The 22,914-nt window shown below is 40.8% G+C and overlaps 1 protein-coding gene across 5 annotated transcripts in view; it reads right to left on the bottom strand.

The window, feature by feature from the left end:
• The window catches only part of KCNH8 (potassium voltage-gated channel subfamily H member 8), a 402,862-nt gene that overhangs the window by 188,945 nt on the left and 191,003 nt on the right, over positions 1-22,914 (bottom strand). For all 5 annotated transcript variants that reach the window (XM_056519948.1, XM_056519950.1, XM_056519949.1 and 2 more), the window contains exon 2: positions 20,872-21,105. In XM_056519948.1, coding sequence (XP_056375923.1) covers positions 20,872-21,105 — 234 coding nt within the window. The remainder of the gene's footprint in view (positions 1-20,871; positions 21,106-22,914) is intronic.

Here is a 22,914-nt window from a genome sequence, read left to right as displayed (position 1 = left end):
TGCATTAGCAGCAACACTTTCACCAGTGTATATTGTTTTATTCACATCTGGATATTGTATAGGAAGATTTACTCTATTTATAACATTTTATTTTGCGGTGTGAAATAAGGAAAACTTAAGCTATATATGTGAAATTGCCCAAAGTATGTGGAAACCCCTTCCAATTATTGTGTTTGGCCATATAAGCCAATCCCATCTATAACAAGCACATGCGATCTGGCAGTGAAGTAAACATTTAGTCTTAGTGACTTTCAATGTGGCAGGTCACATAGGAGGTCATGTTTTAAAGTCTGTTTGCCAAATTTCTACTCCAACAGAACTGTAATTGTCATTGCGTGGTGAAAACATCAGCTAAGACACAAAGCAGTGGACCATACATGAGCAAAGAACATGACCACCAATTACTAAAGTCCACATCAAGTAAAAGTTTAGATGAAAAAATTCACTGGTGAAATCCAAACTATCTCTAGAAGCAGTTTCAGTTAACCCCTTAACGACCATGGACGTAAATGTACGTCCTGGTTTGGCAGTACTTCGTGTACTAGGACGTACATTTAAGTCCTGTGTATGGCCGCGAGCATCGGAATGGTGCTCGCATCTTGCGCGGCAGGTTCCGGCTGCAAGGGACTCGCCCGGGGACCCACCCGTAATGGCCGACATCCGCGATCGTGCAGATGTCCGCCATTAACCCCTCAGATGCCGTGATCAATACAGATCACGGCATCTGCGGCAGTGCGGTACTTTAAATGGATGATCGGATCGCCCGCAGCGCTGCCGCGGCGATCCGATCATCCAGCATGGCGGCCGGAGGTCCCCTCACCTGGCTCCGGCCGTCTCCCAGGGTCTTTTGCTCTGGTCTGAGATCGAGCAGGCCAGAGCAGAAGATCACCGATAATACTAATCGGTGCTATGTCCTCTGCATAGCACTGAACAGTATTAGCAATCAAATGATTGCTATAGATAGTCCCCTATGGGGACAAAAAAGTTTTTTTAAAAAAGTTGGAAAATGTAAAAATAAAAAGTAAAAAAAAGTGAAAAATCCCCTCCCCCAATAAAAATTGTCATTTTTTCCCATTTTACTCTCAAAAAGCGTGTGTTTTTTATATAAACATATTTGGTATCGCCACGTGCGTAAATGTCCTAACTATCAAAATATAATGTTAATGATACTGTATGTTGAATGGCGTAAAAACGTAAAAGATAAAAAAAGGCCAAAAATGCAGCTTTTTTGTCACATTTTATTCAAATTTTTTTTTAATTAAAAATGATTTAAAAGTTTTATATATGCAAAAGTGGTATTGATAAAAAGTACAGATGACGGCACAAAAATGAGCCCTCATACAACCCTATATACGGAAAAATGGGGCGGTCAAAATAGGGCCGTTTTAGAATACTGATTTTGTACAAAAAGTTTTAGATTTTTTTTAAGCGGTACAAAAATATAAAAGTATCTAGCCATGGGAATCATTTTAATTGTATTGACCAACAGAATAAAGAACACATGTCATTTTTACCATAAACTGTACAGTGTGAAAACGAAACCCTCCAAAATGTGAAAAATTTGAGTTTTCATAAAAATTTCCTCCCTATATATATATATATATATATTTTTTTTTTTGGGGGGGGGTTGCCATACATTTCATGGTAAAATGAGAGGTTTCATTACAAAGTTCAATTGGTCATGCAAAAAAAGCCCTTATATGGGTCTGTAGATGGAACTATAAAAGAGTTATGGATTTTAGAAGGCGAGGAGGAAAAAACGAAAACGCAAAATAAAATTGGCCTGGTCCTTAAGGTTAAAATGGGCTTGGTCCTTATTGCCAAGTGTTCCTGTTTAAATGTGAACATTCTAGGGGAAATTTCTCATTCATATATGCTGTGCATTTTGCTTTGAATTGTGACAAAATCTTGAGCAGGCCACCAACTGTGCAAACACTTTTTGGAGAGGTGCAGGACTGAATTTCACTTTTGACAGAATTTGTATCATGTGCTGAATTTATTCAATGTAAATGTTCAAAAAAACTACAGCAAAAGAGTTGCATTCTGAGGCCTCATGGGGAGGTTTATTTTCAGGTTAAATCAAGGCATATTATATGGTTATTTTGGTGCACAGGCCATGAAAAAGACAAGGTGTCCAACTAATGATAAATTACACATTGTGAAAACCACTCTATCAATAGCTTTAGCAACATGCACACAGCACTAAAAAAAATGAGCAAATGATCATTTCCCCCATATTTCTTTTTAAACAGACAATCCAGGGACGACACTTTCTAGTTTAAATTGAAGAAGTCCCATCTGCCAACAGACCACTTGTGTACAACTAAAAAATAAACCAATATTACAAAATATTTATTCCACATACCCCTTTTAAAATAAGCTGCAATATTTTGTCTATGTGATGGCTGATTGCAATTATTTTGTAACAATCCAGCCTTCATCTTCTGTGCAGCATGTGACAGTGGCATCATTTATTACCGTGGCAATGGCTCTACACTTGACAGAGCAGTGCACACTTGATTTACAGACCCTCCTGTCCTATCAGCTGTAGGAGTGGTGGGCCAGTCAGTGTATAGTTCAGTGTATCCGCCTCCTGGTCGGGCTATTTAAACTCTGCACTGGGATCTTAGTTTGCTCGGGATTGCAGCTGATACTCTTCACTAGTGTTTATTCTCTGTCTGTTTATTCTGTTCTCCTGACCATTGCTTTTGCCTGACTATCTGTCTGCCTAAATGATTTTGTACTCATTGTTTTTCCTTGGCAAATGTGAAGATTCCAGCTCACACCACATGCCACAAGACCAGGTGTGGACAAGTGTGGACCACACTCCAATAGCAAAGGAAGAAAGAGTTTTCCAGTCCTGATGTAACTTTATTCAGCACATAGCCAAGGGACACACAGAGATGGCAGGTAGACAGGTGACCATGTGATGAAGGCTATGTGAAAGTAGCCAAAATGCGGCACCTGCCATCTCTGTGTGTCCCTTGACTATGTGCTGAATAAAGTTATGTAATGTTCAATAACATTGGGGCTGGACAACTTTATTTCCATAGTTTTTTCTTGTTTTGATCCTGGCTTGTCTGACTAAGCTTGCATGTGTTGCATTTCTTTGTTGTCTGTTCTCGGTTTGCTCTCCTAGTTATTTGGACTATGGCTTTTCTCTAGCTAACCCTGTGTCTGGTGACTTTTTCTCTGATGGGTCTGATGGTTGTTGATCTGGTTTGTCTGACCATTCTGATGCTCTGCATCTGCACTCAGAGTAGGGACAGCCATCCAGTTGAGGATCTGTCAGAGTGGATATTCAAGAAGGACAGGAAAGTGGCTGTGGGCAAGTTTATGGCTGCCCATATCCCTGCTTAATGTGACACATTTGTGTACAGATTAAGTAAAGACTTTACTAAACAAATTCTATCAATCATATGTGATTCTTTAGAAGAAACCAACAATCTTACTGTTTGCAATGGCTCCACTCTCTGGTATGAGGAGATACTCCTAAAAAGAGGGACTATATAAATAGGCTATGTCTAAATGTATTTTTGTTTATTGTATATTCTGCAGTACTATACAATCACAATCTAATTTTACCTTTTTCAGACACACACACTCACACACACCAATTTTTGTAAGAAACAAACAATTATAATATAATATTTCATTATATTTTTTAGAATGTACCCAGAGAAAACAAAGGGAATATTGTGGATGTTGCTCCTGGTCAGATTCAAGGCCCCAGTACTGCAAAGCACAAATTTCCACCCGGGCAGTGTGTGGCTTAGTGTGTAGCATTGATGCCTTGCACCGTTGGGGTTCTAGGTTCAATAACCATCATAGACAACACCTGTGAAAGTTTGTATGTTCTTCCTGTTTGCATGGCTTTTCTCTAAGATTGATAAGGGAATTTAGATTGTGAGCCCCAAATGAGGAGATGATTTCAATTATGTAAAATATGTTATAAATCACTGCAGAATATGTTGGCGCTATGTAGACAAAAAAAAACTATTATTATGTGTGCAGTATGCAATAGCTTACACAGAAACAGAATATCTATGAAAATATTGGATTAACGTTTAGATATAATAAACAATGTAATCAAATAATCTAACTACGGATAAGGCCTTGTTTACATGATTGTGAGAGGTCAGGGAGCACCGTCCGCCGAATCTATTGTGATGACTATGGATGAGCAAATCGAATCTGACAAATCTGAATTTGTTACGAATTTCTGGAAAAATTTGCTTCGCAATGAATCGGAATATCGCCGTGATGTGATTGCACAAATCAATTCATTAAACTCCATTTAGTGCAGTCCAGGCTCCAGGGCATCTAGAATGGTGGATCCACATGTGAGGACATGGGGCAAGGAACTCTAAGAAGGTGGCAAGGTGGGTAGGCAGAATGACCCTGAATCACATGCAGCATGCAGCCTATCAGTAGCCAGACACCCCTGTGATGTCACAGCCCTATATAATCAGCAGCCATCTTGCGGCCAAGTCACTTCAATACTTTATTTCAGAGAGAGAGTTTTACTGCAGGGAGAGATAGAGCATTGTGTGCGTTGCACAGAAAAAAAAAACTTTACAGCAGCGATTCCCCACAAGCCCCAAACACTGCATAAAAGCACTGACAGAGAGAGAGAGAGAGAGAAAGTACACTTTTGGGTGTAATACACAGCGACTCCACTGCTGCAGTGGGGTGTACAGCAACTCTGAAGCTTAAAGGGGCCAGTCAAGTGGAGCAGTAAAAGCCATTGTCACCTGCTATTAGTGCCTAATAGTACTGTATTCGGTTCTACTACACAACGATCCTGTACTGCTGCAGTTGGTTGTACAACAACCGTAAAGCTAACAGGGGCCAGTTAGGGTGAGCACAAAAAGCCATAGTCACCTGATTACAGTGCCTAATACAGGTTGTATAGCAGAGCTTATTGTCCTCTCACAAGTGTAACCTGTGTGTACATAGGTGGTGCACGTTTTTTTTTCCCCCCTGAAAATTAGATTTTGGCCTAGTTACTGTGAAAGGCCAGCCAAAGCTATATCCTTGTTTCTGTAGCCTTATACAGTTTTAAGCGGAGCATATTGTCCAGCTCTCAAACGTGTAAACTGTAGGTACACCTACGTAGTGTATGTTTTATTGTCCTGAAAAAATTATTTGGGCCTAGTTACTGTGAAAGGCCCAAATTACCCTTGTATCTGTAGCCTTATAAAGTTTATAGTGGAGCACATAGTCCTCCTCTCATAAGTTTAACCCCTTAAGGACGCAGCCCTTTTTCACCTTAAGGACTGAGCCCTTTTTCGCAATTCTGACCACCGTCACTTTACGAATGAATAACGCAAAAACGATTTTACTGAATATTCTGATTCTGAGATAGTTTTTTCATGACATATTCTACTTTATTTTGGTGGTAAATTTTCGGCGTTACTTACATCCTTTTTTGGTGAAAAATCCCAAAATGTCATGAAAATTTGGAAAATTTTGCATTTTTCTAACTTTGAAGCTCTCTACTTGTAAGGAAAATGGATATTCCCAATAAATTTTATTTTTATTCACAAATACAATATGTCCACTTTATGTTGGTATTATAAAATGGACATATTTTTGCTGTTTGAAAAAATTAGAGGGCTTCAAAGTAGAGCAGCAATTTTCAAAATTTCTAAATCTGAAGGGACAGATGTTACAGAACTACAACTCCCAGAATGTCTGGGCAGTCTAGGCATGCTGAGAGTTGTAGTTTGGCAACATATGGAGGGCTACCATTTGGGCACCACTGTAACAGTGGTCTCCAAACTGTGACCCTCCAGATGTTGCAAAACTACAACTCCCAGCATGCCCATACAGCCTTTGGCTGTCTGGGCATGCTGGGAGTTGCAGTTTGGAATTCCTAGTGGTTGCCACAGTAAAGATCATTTTACTTTCACTTTCAATTCCCCCCCCCACCGACGATTCCCTACCTGACCCAGTATCCAGCAATCTCCAGCGAAGATCTCGGGTCCCCAGGCATCTTCTCCTGCAGGTATGGCCTCCATTTTCTTCCCAGATCCCCTCGACATCCAGGGGTGGGCAGAACAGGGGGTTGCCATGGCAACCCCCTGTCCTGCGCTGCCATTGGTCAGAACTCCGTTCTGACTAATGGCAGGGGATAGGAGGAGATTGCAGCTCTGCGACCTCCCTCCTATCCCTTAGGCTGATTGGGGCTGTTGCTGACAACTCCGATCAGCCTTATTTTCTGGGTGATCAGGTCACCAGAGACCCGATCAGCCCGGAATTGGAGAAAATCGCATGTCTGAACTGACATGCGATTTTCTCCGATCGCCGACATGGGGGGGTCTCAGGACCCCCCTGGGCGATGTGCCGGGGTGCCTGCTGAATGATTTCAGCAGGCATCTGGCTCCGGTCCCCAACCGGCTAGCGGTGGGGACCGGATTTCCCACGGGCGTATGGATACACCCTGTGTCCTTAAGGACTCGGAATGCAGGGCGTATCCTTATGCCCTGTGTCCTGAAGAGGTTAAACTGTACTTACACCTTCGTGGTATCGTTTTTTTTTCTAAAAAATATAATTTGGGCCTAGTTACTGTGAAAGGCAAGCCAAAGCTACACCTTTTTTTTCTGTAGCCTTATACAGTTTTATCTGAGCATAGTGTCCAGCTCTCATAAGTGTAAACTGTAGGCACACCTACGTGGTGTATGCTTTTTTTCCTGAAAAACTAATTTGGGCCTTGTTACTGTGAAAGGCCACCCAAAGCTACCCACTTGTTTCTGTCGCCTTATACAGTTTGTAGTGGAGCACATAGTCCTCCTCTCATAAGTTTAAACGGTATGTACACCTACGTGGTGTCCTTTATACATTTTCCTGTTAAACTAATTTGGGCCTAGTTACTGTGAAAGCCCTGCCAAAGCTACACACTTGTTTCTGTAGTCTAATACAGTTTTAAGGGTAGTGGAGCTTATTGTCCTCCTCTCATAAGTGTAACATATATGCACTCAGCTGGTGTATAAGTATGTCAGGCAAAGAAGTGCTAAGACGTTCACAGAGGAGTGGCAGAGGCCTAAATTCATCGGCAAGAGGCCTGAGCTCCCAGTATCAGCTAGTGGTTGTGTCTCAAAAGTCCCAAGAGGGTCGGCACTGCACTAAATAGTAGGTGCCCGAGGACCAATATAACGATAATCCAAAAGAAGAAGGGGTCCCGGCACTCAGAAGCTTGTGAAATCTCAAAGATTTTATTTATGCAACATGCATAGCATACAGGATAGGTACGCGTTACGGCTCAATAGCCTTTGTCCGGTTGTGTCTCAACTAGCAACCCATCTGCTGTCATTGATTGGTTAACTTGGTCATCCACTTCATCACAAGTGACATCTGACACCCCCAGTCAACAGTTGGTGGTTTCCTGCGTCAACATATGCAGTGTCACCATAAAGTGGCCTGGGAGAACCGTGGCTGCGATGCGGTGGTCTAGCCTGCTGCATCACCCAGTGGAACGCCGCTCCCTGTTTCAGCCAGCCAAGGCTCCACCACCTCAGCTGAAGGGAGCTGTGTGTCATAACCATTTTCTGTCACTCCAGACGCTCCTGCTCCTCCTACTTTGAGTCGGTCATTCCGCCAGCAATCCGTCAGCTAAGCCATGTTCAAGAGACAACATTATGCGCCCACTTATCCAATGACACAGAAGCTGAATGTGCTCCTGTCCAAGTTGCTGGTGCTGCAGTCCCTCCCTTTTCAAATTGTGAACTCTGCTCCTTCCAGAGAACTGATGGCTTGTGCAGAGCCGAGATGGAGAGTCCCAAGCAGTAATTTCTTTGCGAAAAAGGCAGTACCAGCCCTGCACAATATTGTGGAACAGAAGGTGGGCCAGTCCTTGAGCCTGTCAGTGTGTACCAAAGTTCATGGCAGCGCTGACGTATGGAGCTGTAACTACAGTAAGGGACAAACATGTCCTTTACAACCCACTGGCCACAACAGCAACTTGGACAGTTCACGTTGCTTCTGCCTTCATGCTTTCAGGCCGTTGGTCCTGTGACAGTGTGCGACTTCACCTCCTCATCCTCCACCGCGTCCTCAGCCTCCACTGCACGGATAAGTCTCAGTGCCCTTCCAGCATACCATGTGTGCAGGGCACGGCGGTGTCACGCTGTTCTTCAAATGGTTTGCCTTGGTGAACAGAATCACACAGGGGAGGAACTACTAAAAGTCATTCATCAAGAAATCGAATCATGCCTTACTGCATGAAAACTGTAAATTGGAACCATGGTGAACGAAAACTGTAAATTAGAACCATGGTGACCGTCAACGGGAAGAGCATCTTGTCTGCGCTGCATTAAGGAAGCCTGAGATATGAGCCCTGCACACGTGTTCAATCTGGTTGTCAAGCTGTTCCTGAAGTGTTCCCCCATCTGCAAGACATCCTAACAATGGGAAGGAAACTTTGCATGCACTTCAGTCACTCGTACACTACAAAGCACACCCTCCTTGAGCTGCAGCGTAAGAACAGCATCCCCCAACATAGTCTGTTTTATGACCACACACTGGAATTCCACCCTTCATATGTTGGACTGACTATACGAACAGAGAAAAGCAATCACCAATTTTTTGATGATCCAAGTGAATAGGGTGACTCCTCTGTGTAACTTCAATTTAAACCAGTGGCAGCTCATAAGTGACACCTGCGATTTGCTCAGGCCCTTTGAGGAAGCCACATTATTGGTCAGTCGCCAGGATTACGGGATGAATGACGTCATTCCACTGCTTCCCCTGGAAATGATGGCTGGTCAAGGCACTGGAGACATGGCGCCTACATCTCACGGCCACATGAGCCTTGTGTGGGCTGAACTGGAAGAGGAGGAGGAGGGGGACAGTAGAGCACAGTTAAGGTTTCAACCCATACAAAAGAAAGGGGATGTGCTCAAATACCTATGCTGGGTAATTAAGGTCCTGTGGTATACACACTAACTATAAAACCGAAAAGAAAATAACCCACTTAAAGACGGACCATTTGTAAAAAAGAATAAATTTTATTTATGGAAAGTTCCAATAATACATAAAACAAACACAGCGTGGACAAACATAAGTGGGAACTAGGGAGCAGGGGGAGACCAGGAATAAAGAAACAATCCGGGTGCACTAGCCTATGGCATGTAAAAACAGGTAAGTCACAAAATAAGTATATAAGTGTGTAAACATGAGATATGTACAAAGGCAGAAAGCACCTCAATGAAAGGGGTAAATGTTTGTACAGGTCTCATACCAAGAGTACCAACATATAAAAAATGAAAAATGAACTATGATGCCATAGGAAGTGATAAACTTGCTAACCGGACTAAAGAAGAAACCACATGCAATGATGGCACACAACAGTAAAACCCCCCCGCTCCCTAGCTACCCACCAAACCTCCGACGCGTTTCACCCAACGGGGCTTTATCCAGGAGTTGGGTGAAACGCGTCGGAGGTTTGGTGGGTAGCTAGGGAGCGGGGGGGGGGGGGGTTTACTGTTGTGTGCCATCATTGCATGTGGTTTCTTCTTTAGTCCGGTTAGCATGTTTATCACTTCCTATGGCATAATAGTTCATTTTTCATTTTTTATATGTTGGTACTCTTGGTATGAGACCTGTATAAACATTTACCCCTTTCATTGAGGCGCTTTCTGCCTTTGTACATATCTCATGATTACACACTTATATACTTATTTTGTGACTTACCTGTTTTTACATGCCATAGGCTAGTGCACCCGGATTGTTTCTTTATTCCTGGTCTCCCCCTGCTCCCTAGTTCCCACTTATGTTTGCCCACGCTGTGTTTGTTTTATGTATTATTGGAACTTTCCATAAATAAAATTTATTCTTTTTTACAAATGGTCCGTCTTTAAGTGGGTTATTTTCTTTTCGGTTTTACAGTTTAGGTTTCGCAAAATGGGTGTTTTTTATAGTCATCTGACAGGAGAGATGGAGTAGGAGCAGCCAAAGGAGCTAGAAGGTTATGAGGAAGACGAGGCAGAGGACCCAGGCACACTTTGACAATATGAAGTTGATATGGAGGTAGGGAGTCCCTCCGAGTCACTTGCACAAATGGAACGATGCATGCTCACTTGCTTGCGTAGTGACTGACGAATTGTCTCCATATGGCAGCAGGATGACTTCTGGATCTCCACCTTATTGGACCCTCGCTACCAGCACAAAATGGGGGGCGTTTTTTACACCCACTAAAAGTGAGGACAAATTGACCTACTACAGAGACATCCTATGTAATCAGTTGGTCAATGCTTATCTGCGCCATCGTCCATCCTCTCGCAGGTCTGACTCGGGTGCCCTCTGCGCTCCCCTTCCACTGCCACGGCTGCTGGGGAGGGGTGGGGTGGCAGGAGCAGTACCAGCTCCATCAGCAACAACCTGAGTCTACAGTCGCTGATGAGTAGCTTTCTTCACCCACATAGTGAAGCAACTCAGCAGTAGTGTTGAGCGGCATAGGCCATATTCGAATTCGCGAATATTCGCGAATATATGGACGAATATTCGTCATATATTCGCGAATATTCGCATATTCGTTATATTCTCGTTTTATTTTCGCATATGCGAAACTTCGCGTATGCGAAAATTAACATATGTGAATATTAGCATGTACAAAATTCGCATATGCGAAAATTAGCATATGCGAAAATTAGCATATGCGAATTTTCACATGCCAGTCTCACACAGTAGTATTACAGCCTTCTTTACACCACACAAGCTGGAAGCAGAGAGGGATGATCACTGTGATGTGTACTGTGAAAAAAAAAAAAAAAACGAATGTTCGTAATTACGAATATATAGCGCTATATTCGCGAAATTCGCGAATTCGCGAATATGCGATATTCGCGAATAATATTCGAATTGCGAATATTCGTGAGCAACACTACTCAGCAGCAGGCAGACCTTGAGCAGGATCTAAACCAGCAGGTGATGACATACCTTGACATGACCATGCCAACATACCTTGTAGATTCACTGGACTTCTGGGCAGCCAAACTTTATTTGTGGCCTCAACTAGCAGAGTTTGCCCTGGAAAAGCTGTCCTTCTCGGCCAGTAGTGTGCATAGTAGACAGTGGGCATAGTAACCCCAAGGAGAACTCGTCTGTACACAAAAAATGGGGAGAGACTGACCTTTGTGAAGATGAATCAGGCATGGATCAGACAGGATTTCCACCCACCAATGCCTGATGCATCAGAGTAGATTGACCATGGTGCCACACCAACACACCCAAATATGGATAGTGTAAAACATATTTAATGTGCTGCTCCACAGTTACAGACATTCCTGGCCATCAGACCACAAGTAAGTATTGAGGATATGCATTAGCTAAAACTTAACTTTTCTGAGGATAATATATATGGACCCCAATTTTTTTTAAATCTAAGAAAAGGAAAGGTGGGCAAAAAACACCATGCGCCACCTACACCACCAAATATTGGTGTGATGCAAAGACCTCTAAAAGGTGGAAGGGAACAACATATGGTCCATTGTAACCGGTGGGGGTAAAAAGTTACTCTGTAAGGCCCTACTCTCGCATTTTTAATTCCTTTCTTGGTAAATGTTAATCACCCTAAAAAGGTTGCCCCACACAGGAACCTCTCCCTATTTTCACTTACAATCAATGCCATTTCACAGGGTTTTTAGGTAGAAATAGGGAGAGCTTCCAGTGTGGGGCAACCCTTTTTTTAGGGCGAGTAGCACTTGCTAAGAAGGGAATTAATAGGGCGAGAGTAGGGCCTTAAAGGGGAAGTTTTTACTCCCACCGGTTACAATGGACCACACGTTGTTCTCTTCCACCATTTAGAGGTCTTTGCAGCACATCAATACTTGGTCGTGTAGGTGGCACATGGTGTTTTTTTGCACATCTTTCCTTTTGTTAAATAAAAACAAAAAATTGGGTACATATATTTTATCCTAAGAATATTATTAAAAGTTACGTTTTAGGTAATGCATATCCTTAATACTTACTTGTGCACACTAACACTTTTACAAAAGAGACTGTTTTCTTCTGCCTACCTGCCTCAGCTACTATTCTGATCCTACCACCTGCCTGATGCCACACATCTGATGCCAACTTCTCCTTTTTTTTACCCACCTTCATCACCGGGTACTGGTATTGCCACTCACCACCCCTCTCTGTCAACGGGTCACTTTCAGGACTCCTGATGCTGCTGATGCCACCTCCAGGCTGTCTCATTCTGCCACCATATGTTCTCCTCATTCTGATGCCAGCTCCAGGCTGTCTCATTCTGCCACCATATGTTCTCCTCATGCTGATGCCACCTCCAGGCTTTCTCATTTGGCCACCATATGTTCACTTCATGCCGATGCCAACTCCAGGCTGTCTCATTCTGCAACCATATGTTCTCTTCATCCTGATGCCACCTCCAGGCTGTGTCATTCTGCCACCATATGTTCTCATCATGCTGGTGCCAGCTCCAGGCTGTGTCTTTCAGCCACTATATGGTCTCCTCATGCTTCTGCCACCCTCCATGCGGTCTCATTCAGCCACTATATGGTCTCCTCATGCTGCCGCCAACTCCAGGCTGTGTCATTCAGCCGCTATATGGTCTCCTCTTGCTGCCGCCAACTCCAGGGTCATTCTGCCAGATTATGGTCTCCTCATGCTGCTGCCACCTCCAGGCTGTGTCACTAAGCCACCATGTGGTCTCCTCATGCTGCTGGCACATTGAATAAAACTTTTTAGGTTCATCTATTTGAATTCTTCAATATAAATGTAAAAAAATGTCTTTAATCTTTTCAATTGTGAGGTCCTATTGTCTCGTCAGGCTGTTGCCACCTCCACGCTGGGTCATTCAGCCACTATATGGTCTCATGCTGCCGCCACATCAACGCTGTGTCATTCAGGCACTATATGGTCTCCTCATGCTGCTGCCACCTCCATTCAGTCACTATATGGTCTCCTCATGCTGCTGCCACCTTCACGCTGTGTCATTCAGCCACTATATCGTCTCCTCATGCTTCCGCCACCTCCAGGCTGTGTCATTCAGCAACTATATGGTCTCGTCATGCTTCCGCCACCTCCAGGCTATGTCATTCAGCCACTATATGGACTCCTCTTGCTGCCCCCACCTCCAGGCTATGTCATTCTGCCGCTATATGGTCTCCTCATACTGATGCCACCTCCAGGCTCTGTCATTGTGCCGCTCTGTGACAGTGATTCTAATAGCAATGCCTGTAATCTGCATGTCATACTGAATAACAGTATTATTTCACCAACACAGCACACTCCCTATGCATGTTACGGCAAGGGAAAGTGTTCTATACCCCTATTGAGGCTCTCTGTTGCCCAGAAATAGCCATTTTTATTAGTGATTGGCCGCAAATAAATTCGGACCAAACCAATTTTTTCTGGAAATTCAGCAAATCGGCCAAATCAATTTTTTCAAAAATTCGCTCATCTCTAGTGATGACTGGACATCACATCACTCAAATTCTGCAAAACGGCAAATTCCATACCGAAACTAGATGGACACCATTCAAAGTCAAGGGACCAATCAGTGTCCATTGTGCTATGGACCACTAAGTTTAGTTGTTTCTGGCATGAACAGGGTCTGTGACGGAGGTCCCAAAAAGAGCCTAACCTGAGCCCCTATAAACTTGGATACCATAGCTGCTCTAAACCCTTATTTGACATTTTACTGAAAGCCCTTTGATCACAGAACATTTGGAACATATTTCAGTTGCCTCTGGATTGTATAGAACTTGAATGAAATTGAATTTCTTTAACTAGTGATGAAAATGCATTTGATTTATATTAAATCATTGAAAGAAGAATTGTAGTAGGCTATATAAATGGAAACTTGACAGTGGTACTCTATCAAACTCTACCCAGTTATCATTCTCTAGAAAAACCTTGGGTTTATGTTATCAAGATTCAAAACCAAGGCCTTTGAATGGAATGAGTCATGCTAAGGATTCTATTTTTAATACATTTTTTTTCATGACACAGATAGCGCTTTCACATGGTACAGCACATAAAATAAAGTAGGCAAAAAAAGAAAATAATGCAATTATACTTTTATTATACTTATTTCACTTTAGTTAAAACAGTTAGTGTAATTAAACAGATTTATATAACTAAATATTTATTTCATTCTATTGTTTGTAGTGATACCAAATACTTTATTTACTTACAAATAATAAGGACCCGTTAAATTGCCAGTTCCCAACAGAATAGTCAATTTTTTTTCTAGATTGGACCTGGTTCTTACATATCAGTATTTTTTTATTCATAGTGGGGGATTACTTTTTGTACCTACTTCTTATATCTTTATTATGTACATGTATTCAAATGTAAGATATGGACAGTATGGTAATGAGTTACTTTCTATATATGCAGTTGTTTTTTTGTCTTTTATGCTCCAGTTGCATCATTACATGTTATTACCAATCTTTGTAAGCGTTATATATATTTAAGTCATTGTAAATATTCGTGAAACATTAGTCACTGTTCACATTGGATTAGTATGTCATGCATTTTTCTGGGAATTTGTAACAGGAAGTGACCTAGTGGCCATGTGACCTTTTTGCTTTTAAATAGCTGATGGCACATTTCATTTAAATATTTGAAATAAAGCCTATTGTTTTAAGAAACCTGGCCAGCTCTAAACCTTCCTTTGTTTTGCTGTTGCTGTGGTCTTGCTCCAGACCATCCGTGCAGGCGGATCTCCTATTCCAAGGTGAGAGCTGGTTTAGCACTGGAGTGCTATACAATTTTCAAGAATTGTCACTTAGGGGCAAAATATTTCTTTTTTATCTGTCTATCTATCTGTCTATCTATCTATCTATCTATCTATCTATCTATTGCACAACATATGTCGAAGGCAAATTCACCCTGGCCTAGGTGTCACCTTTTGTCACTTATATAGTAATAGTGCCCACATATACTGTAACAGTGATCTGCTCAGTGCTGTCTAAAAGTAGTACCCATTTTATTCCTTACACAGTAATAGTTCTTCTTTTAATTCCCCACACATAATAATGACCACCTGTGTGCCCTCTACAAAGTAACAAAACAACTGTTGTACCCCTTACTGTATAATAATTGTACCTCCTACAGCATTATAATGCTCCCTAGACCTGACATGTATTTAAGCCCGTATTCACACTACAATATTATTGTCAGCCTTGGCACTGTATACTTTATGCCAAAAACAAATTGTAACCCCATTGACAGAACATCCTCCCACTAAACTTTCCACTGGCTACTGATTTCCTCTTAGAGGATCTTTATTGTGATACATAATACACAGCGCTCACTGTTATTATTCAGAAATCATGTGAATACAGCCTAAGATCCCAATGTAGGGAAATGCCTCTAAGGACAGAACACAAATACATTTTAGGGTCCAAATCTAATATCTATAGTAACTATTTTCTATGTTAAACCATGTGAAATAAATCATAGCCTAAAACACCTCTATATTCTGTCCATGTTAAAGCAGTTCTGACCCCATATACTGCTCCCTATCTCACAGATACTGCTTCCTCTGCCCCCTTCCCCCATTACTACTCCCTATGCCCCCGATACACTGGTCTCTTCTTCCTTATAGCCCCCTCCCTCCAAGTTTCCCCCATTACCTTCTCCTCTTTGTAAACTGTATCTTGAAGGACCAACAACGACATAATTAGAAAGGTCCTTTAAAGTGTTACTGTCATAATAAAAAACTTTCAACAACAACAAAGTTGTTGATTGCACCGAGTCTTACTTCTGAGACCTGCAGCAATAGTGAGTTATTATCTGGGGAAGCTGGCATTGCGCTCCACTCCTCTGGTGGCCTATTGATCTGTCTATTTTTCTGAATAGACTTCATGTCAAAAGTTGTTTTTAACGACAGTAATGCTTTGAGATTAATCTAAGTGAGTGAGGAAAGTCATTTATTGGCTCTCTGTAGCTCTGATAGCTACAGGGCCAAACTCACATTACTGCAGTCTTTTGCTGTGATTTTACCATGATTTCGTGCAAATTGCAGCAAAAGGCAGTAATGTGCCTATGGATGGGGGCCCAGGGCAAATTCCTAGGTTGCCCTCCTTTCCCCTAACACATGTCTTGTATGTGTTTGGTATTACAATTCAGCTTAATTTACTTAAATGGAACAGAGCAGCAATATTGCAAACAATAGGATAGGTGCAGTGCTTTTTTTTTATTTTATTTTTTTAATACAAAACCAGCTTAGTTTTTTTTTGTTTTATATTATTTTTTTATTATTTCTGAGTAATCCCTTTAATCTCTCTTTCCATGTATCTGTGTGTATGTCTACTTACTTCTTACCAACACTTGTCCATTCCTTCCCAGCCCTTACAATATACATGCAGAGACATATGAAGGCTTGATTTTGTGGTTGTACTTTTAATTGTATAGTTCAATGCATCATGAATAAGAAAACAAAAATAGAACACTATTTATTGAGTAGAAAGTGGTAGACAGTGTAAAAACAATTTTTTTTATGTAAAATTTTTTGCACAGTTCACCGCATGGCATAACTAATGTGTTTACTATTTTGCAGGTCTGTTTTGTTTATTTTATAACTTTAACTTAGGCACTGTATGTTATTACTTAACTTTGCATCGCTATACTACTCTTATTTTTTTTAACTTTTTGCCCCATCAATGGACCTTTGTGAGTCCATGATTTTTTATACAAGCCAAAGTTTTTTATTGGTATAATTTTGGGATTGTTATAACCTTTTAAATCTGTTTTTTGGAAACATCTTGATCACTTGTACAATGCACTGACATTTTTCTGTATTGCTCTTTGACAGCTTGGCAGGGTGTATTGGAAAAACTAAGTTGGCAGGCCTAGGGACCCTTGTTCCCATCACTTGTTGTTGATTGGGCCCCCACACCCATATAATTGCTATTGTCTGTGGCTTCTAGAGGAGTTACCTTCTATCCAGGTCACTAATGATGGGCACCAACTGTAGTTTACAGATGCTACCCATCACATATCAGTTTGTGAGCCCATTCCACACTCCATGATCCCACTTCTTTCATAAACATCTAATGTTGATAAAGGGTTAATGTATTTATCATCTATCAACCTAAATCTTGTCAAACGCAACTATACAATATAATCTATAGATCGGGCTCAAACAAAATAGATATGTTCTTTGTTTATATAGCTATATGATTTCTGTTTGACAACCATTAATCTATGTTATATTTTGAGTTTAGATCTCCAAAAACAATCTCATGTTTTCAAATAAATGTTATGGCTGTAGTCATTTACCATACTATCAGACAAGGAACAAGGCTTTCGGAACTGAATAACAGCAGACAGCACTGCGACATATTGCAATGACTGCCCTTATTCATCATTTTACTAGATTACAATACATGCTGAGACAATATGTTCTTTCTTACTTTGAAAAGAGTGCACAAATCCCTGGGAGAGGAACTCCTGTCTTAAGGAGATGTCAATTAGAGAATTCAGGCCACATTTTGAATTCTACACGTTCATTTGCAATATATCTTTCGAAAAGTGACAGCCATGACATATGGCTAGTGGCCATTTTTTCAAAACCAGCCTTTGTCTCAGGACAAGAAGTGCTTTTAAATATATAGTGTATAACAGGTATTGTACATATGTTTATATGGTAAAATATCTGAAAAACAAGGTCACTTTTTCAGAAATATCTCTATTCAAGCTTACTGCTTTCTGTTGGGTATATGCATCTTTTTGTGACACATAAAAGCTTGGCAACTGAAAGCAGACATCTGTGAAAAGATCTGCAATGTTGTTTTTTTTCTTTTGTTAGGTATAATCCTTGGCTGTACTTGAAAAATCTCTCTTGCTGTGCATTACTCTAGCGGATAAAACATCCAGGAACACTACAGTATACAGTATGTAGATGAATAATGTGAATTGCAATCAGCAAAATGCCCAGGAGAATGGAAAAATGTAGGCAAAAATGAAAATAACATGAATTCTTCAAAAGTTTAGTAAATACAATCAATAAAACATCTACTTTCTCAAATACAAAACTCCCTCTTCAACTGTTAAGAGTATTCAATAAATATTGATCAAATATTGACTGAAAACTCATACTCTTCACCGACAATCTGAAGACACCACCTCTTTTATTTGAATCAATGTCGTACAATAGTAACTGCTAAGTTAGCAAATTTAACAAAGTGATCAATTTCCCAGCAAACCTTTGTGGTATTCTGGGGCTATGTGAATATAATTTTTTTGTGCTGGACAACGCAGTTTTTTAATTTTTAATTTTTTAATTTTGAGTTCTGTTGGGCTAAATGCTATGAAGGCTTTTTGTACACACACTTTTTTATTTTATGGATGTAATTGTGGTGGCTGTAACATTTTGTTGTAGTCTTTTCCTGTCTGTGTTTGTGCCAAAATACATCCCTATTTTGGCATTCAACTTTGTAACATACATTGCAAAAATTTCTGTATCAAAATACATTGTAAAAGCTAAAAAAAAAAAAAAAATATATATATATATATATATATATATATATAAAGTTTCAGACTTTTTTTGATTATAAATAAAATTTAAGTTGTTGTTTTTTATTGACAAAGAATACAACTAAAAATGCTTAACATGCAGCACTTTGTTATTTTTCTGAGATGTTAGTAGATAATGTAATAAAGATCAGTGAAGGCCTAAACTAAAAATTATAATAATAAAAATGTAAATGTTTTATGTAAATGTAAGTGGTTCCAGGCTAGGAGAACAATTTTTCTTGTAAACAAAGCCATATGCATCTACTCATCGATCTTAATTAACTACAATTGTACAAATCCTCCTTTCTACATGTGGTCCATTTTTTTTTAGGAGGGGGGGTTAATATTGCTTTACATTAGGACTTCTTCAGTAAAAGGGGGGAGTCTACGATACCAAACATGGTCCATGCACAAGCCAGGTATATTTGTCTCACAAACATCATTAAAGGGGTACTCTGGTGTAAAAAAATTATTATTTTTTTTAAATCAACTGGTGCCAGAAAGTTAAACAGATTTGTAAAGGACTTCTATTTAAAAATGTTAATCCTTCCAGCACTTTTTAACTGCTGTATGCTAAACATAAAGTTTTTTTTTTACAAAGTACCGTATTTTTCGCCGTATAAGACGCACTTTTTCTTCCCCAAAACTGGGGGGAAAAAGTCGGTGCGTCTTATACAGCGAATACACCCCTATCGCGGCGGTCCCTGCGGCCATCAACGGCTGGGACCCGCGGCTAATACAGGACATCACCAATCGCGGTGATGCCCTGTATTAACCCTTCAGACGCAGCGAACAAAGCTGACCGCCGCATCTGAAGGGAAAGTGACACTAACCTGGCTGTTCAGTCGGGCTGTTCAAAACCGACGCGATTTCACCGCGGCGGTCCTGAACAGCCCGACTGAATAGCCAGGTTAGTGCTTACAGGATACTGGGGGGGACCTTATCTGCCTCCTCGGTGTCTTCTCTGTTCAGGGATCCCCTGTATGCCGGCGCTCTCCTTCCTCGTCATCACGTCGTCACGTACGTGCGTCGGCGTGCGTAACGACGTGATGGCGGCGACGGAGAGCGAAGAGAGTGCGAGGCCGGCAGCAGAGACGTTCCGGAGCGACGGGGACACGGTGACAGCGATGGAGCGACATCCAGGGCAGCGGTGACAGGTCCGGAGCGGCGGGGACACGTGAGTATTACCTCCTCCTGCAGTGGTCTTCAATCTGCGGACCTCCAGATGTTGCAAAACTACAACTCCCATCATGCCCAGACAGCCAACGGCTGCACCATCTGGAGGTCCGCAGGTTGAAGATCACTATTGGGTGCGTCTTATACGCCGGTGCGTCCTATAGGACGAAAAATACGGTAAATATTTATTAAATATTTGCACTCAACAAATAGAGCATAAATGAACCAAGCAGGGGGAAATTTCACATCAGTACATTACACTATTAATGGTTTAAAAATTGCACAAAATTCTGCAACTTTTTATCCAGTTGCACACTGATTTGCTTATTTTACACCAAATAGCTAAGCCATGCCTTGGCTGCGGTACATCCAAGACATTTTGGAAGCATTTGCGCAAAATTTTGCTACACATTTTTTAAAAGTCACAGGAGATAAATTCCTGACACCTGCAAATAGCTAACCATGCCACACTACTTTCAAGTTGTTTTCTTGAATGAGTGTAGATGCACTGCACACATTTTTTTTTTAACTTTTTGATCCTTACAAAAAACTGCGTAAGACCAATGAAAACCCCTTCCCCCTCCTGTATCCAAAACATTATAATAAGCTTTGGAGCAATGAAAAAGGTGCTTTGTAAAAATGGGATGCTATTTAAAAAAAAAAAAAAAACTGAAGATGTAGTTGGAAAGATGATCTTTATGAACACATTAACAATAAAATGGCTTTATTTTAGCTTATGAAGAACATTTTGAATATTGCAGAAATATTTCATTATTTGTTTATTACTTATTGAGTTACACATTCCACCATTGTTGACTGTGTGGAAGCAAGTCATTGGCTCGCTAATCATAGAAAATAATGTCTTATGCATAAACCAGTCAGTGAAATGTCACCCATATAAGTATTCATAATTCTGTTCATATCTTTATGTAGCCGATGATTATGAAAGCATTGCCCTATAAATGTTACAAGCTTTATTTTAAATAACATGCTTATGGCTAGGTTGGTTGCTTATTAAAACGTGTAAATCACAAATGAACATTAAGGTAGTTATTTTGTTTTCTGAAGCTTAAATATGACTGCAAACATTAAAGGGTAAAAGCAGAAGGGGAACTGTTCAGTCCTTCAGTGAAATGACATATCACCCTCAGAATCTTTGAAACCACTTAAGCGTCAATACAAACAAGAAGAAAAAAGATCACTTACCATTCTTCTTGTAAAACATGATTTCCCCCTTGAATTCACTCTTTTCCTCTAGTGACATTTCAATTTCAAGTGTTGTCTGTTCATTTGTTTCAGCACCATATAAAAATTTACAGCTGCAACTCTTCTGCATAACCTCAGTTCGTGCAAATCCAGCAAGTTCACAAAAGCCATCTGAACAGTAAACTATTGGGAATCCTTTGGCCACCTGAGCATTGGCGAGAATAAAGTTGCTGTCTGAAAAACAAATGCAAAGGAATAAAAAAAAGTTTAGTAGATAAATGGCAAATGTAAGAAGCCGCGGGATTACTCAACATTTTTATAATGGCATTACAATATCTTTCAATGTGGTGCTTCATTTAATTCAACAGCAATATATGACTTCATGCACACTAACGTTTTTTTTTTGTTTATTTGTTTCACGAACAAAAAAAAAAGCAACATACCGAATAGACTTTGTCAACAATTTGCTATTATTTAGCTTCAGCAAGGGCCCTTTTACAGTACATTGGCCAATATTGGTTGAAAAACCTTTCCTAGAAACATTTGCTACCGATAATGATCCCGTTAAAGGGTTAAAGGGTCAGTGATCAGCTGATCAACAAGAAAACACTTGCTTGTCTGCTGATTGGATATTTTGTGCGGGATTGTTATCAGCTGCACATTATACTGTGTCCCTATTGACCCCTATTATCAGGAGCCCATTGTACAGGGACCTTAAGGCTATCTTTCCTCCTGAGTGTTAGACCTAGGAACTAATGTAAGAGTCTCAGCAAGGTGGGAGCAGAATAAGAACTGCACAAGAGGCTGGAGCCATAGCCTTTATTTATCAAACTGTCTAAAAAAATGTTTTATTGTCCATAGCAACAAATCAGAGCTGATCTTTTATTTCTTAAAGCAATACTGTCATTTGAAAATACATTTGACATTATCGTCCAGACATGTCAAAAGTCTAGATTGCATGGGAACTGAGACCCACTGCAATTGTGAGTTACAAGCCAGTGAAGTGTGTGGCAGCATGTGCTTCACTCCCAGTCTGTCAATCAAACCTCGCAAACACACTTATAACTCGCAAACACACCAGGTCTCAGGACTGACAGGTGCATATTCAAGGCCATTTTCAGATAATGTATATTTATTGAAAGATAAAGTGGAGCTGCCTTTACCTGGTGTCCAAAGGAGCTGGTATCCTGGCACAGGTAAAGGTCAATACTGAACATGTAGTACTGTAATATGCTATAGGCTTGTGCTTTACGGCAGTCCATGATTGCATGCACTTCTGTGAAATTGTGGTCTACCAATGAAATGTCCATGCTGTTTGGCTGGATCTTCCAGCAAGTGACACTTGCTGCAAAACATAAGTGTCTGTAGCATTGTATGTGAAACGTGGTTTCAAGTCTCAATGGTCCAGGAAGGATTGAACATTGAAAATATTGTAACCTGAAATCACTGTAACTTGATGGAGCACTGGATTTTATTTAAGCAAATGGATTGCATTGAGCCACCAGGACATACAGCTACAGGTGACAGTACAGTTACCTACAGGATCTTTAGCTCTGTGATTACCGTTTAAGCCTGGTGGTAATTGACCACAAAGCTTCCTCTACAAAGGATAGGAACAAAAAAAAATCTCTGATCCTGGCCAATCAACCCTTTAGATGCTATGATCAATAGTGATAACAGCATCTATAGTTTTTGACAAAGCTAGAGCCCCTTCTGTCTGCTTATGGCAAATTGGTCATGGGGTACTGATAGGTTAACATGGCAGACAGGGGCCTTATAAAGGTTCCCAGGCAGAGCTGTAACTAGAAACAGAGGGGCCCCATAGCAAAAACCAGGACACCCTCCACCCCATTATTGCTAGAATGAAGGGGGAGGGGCTTATGTCAACAACAAGAAAAAAAGGTGATTTCAAATGGCAGGAAATGCTCAACCCTAAATGCTGTTGTGCATTTATGCTGGAGGAGCAGATCCTGCGCTTGTGGTCCGTTACTAAGGGGGATCCCCAGCTTAAAATGCATACAATGGAGGATGCCTGCAGCAGAC

This window comes from Hyla sarda, chromosome 5 (assembly GCF_029499605.1).
Source record: "Hyla sarda isolate aHylSar1 chromosome 5, aHylSar1.hap1, whole genome shotgun sequence".
NCBI lineage: Eukaryota > Metazoa > Chordata > Amphibia > Anura > Hylidae > Hyla > Hyla sarda.
Note: the sequence above shows the minus strand (reverse complement) of the source record. Positions and strands in the feature narration are given on the sequence as shown.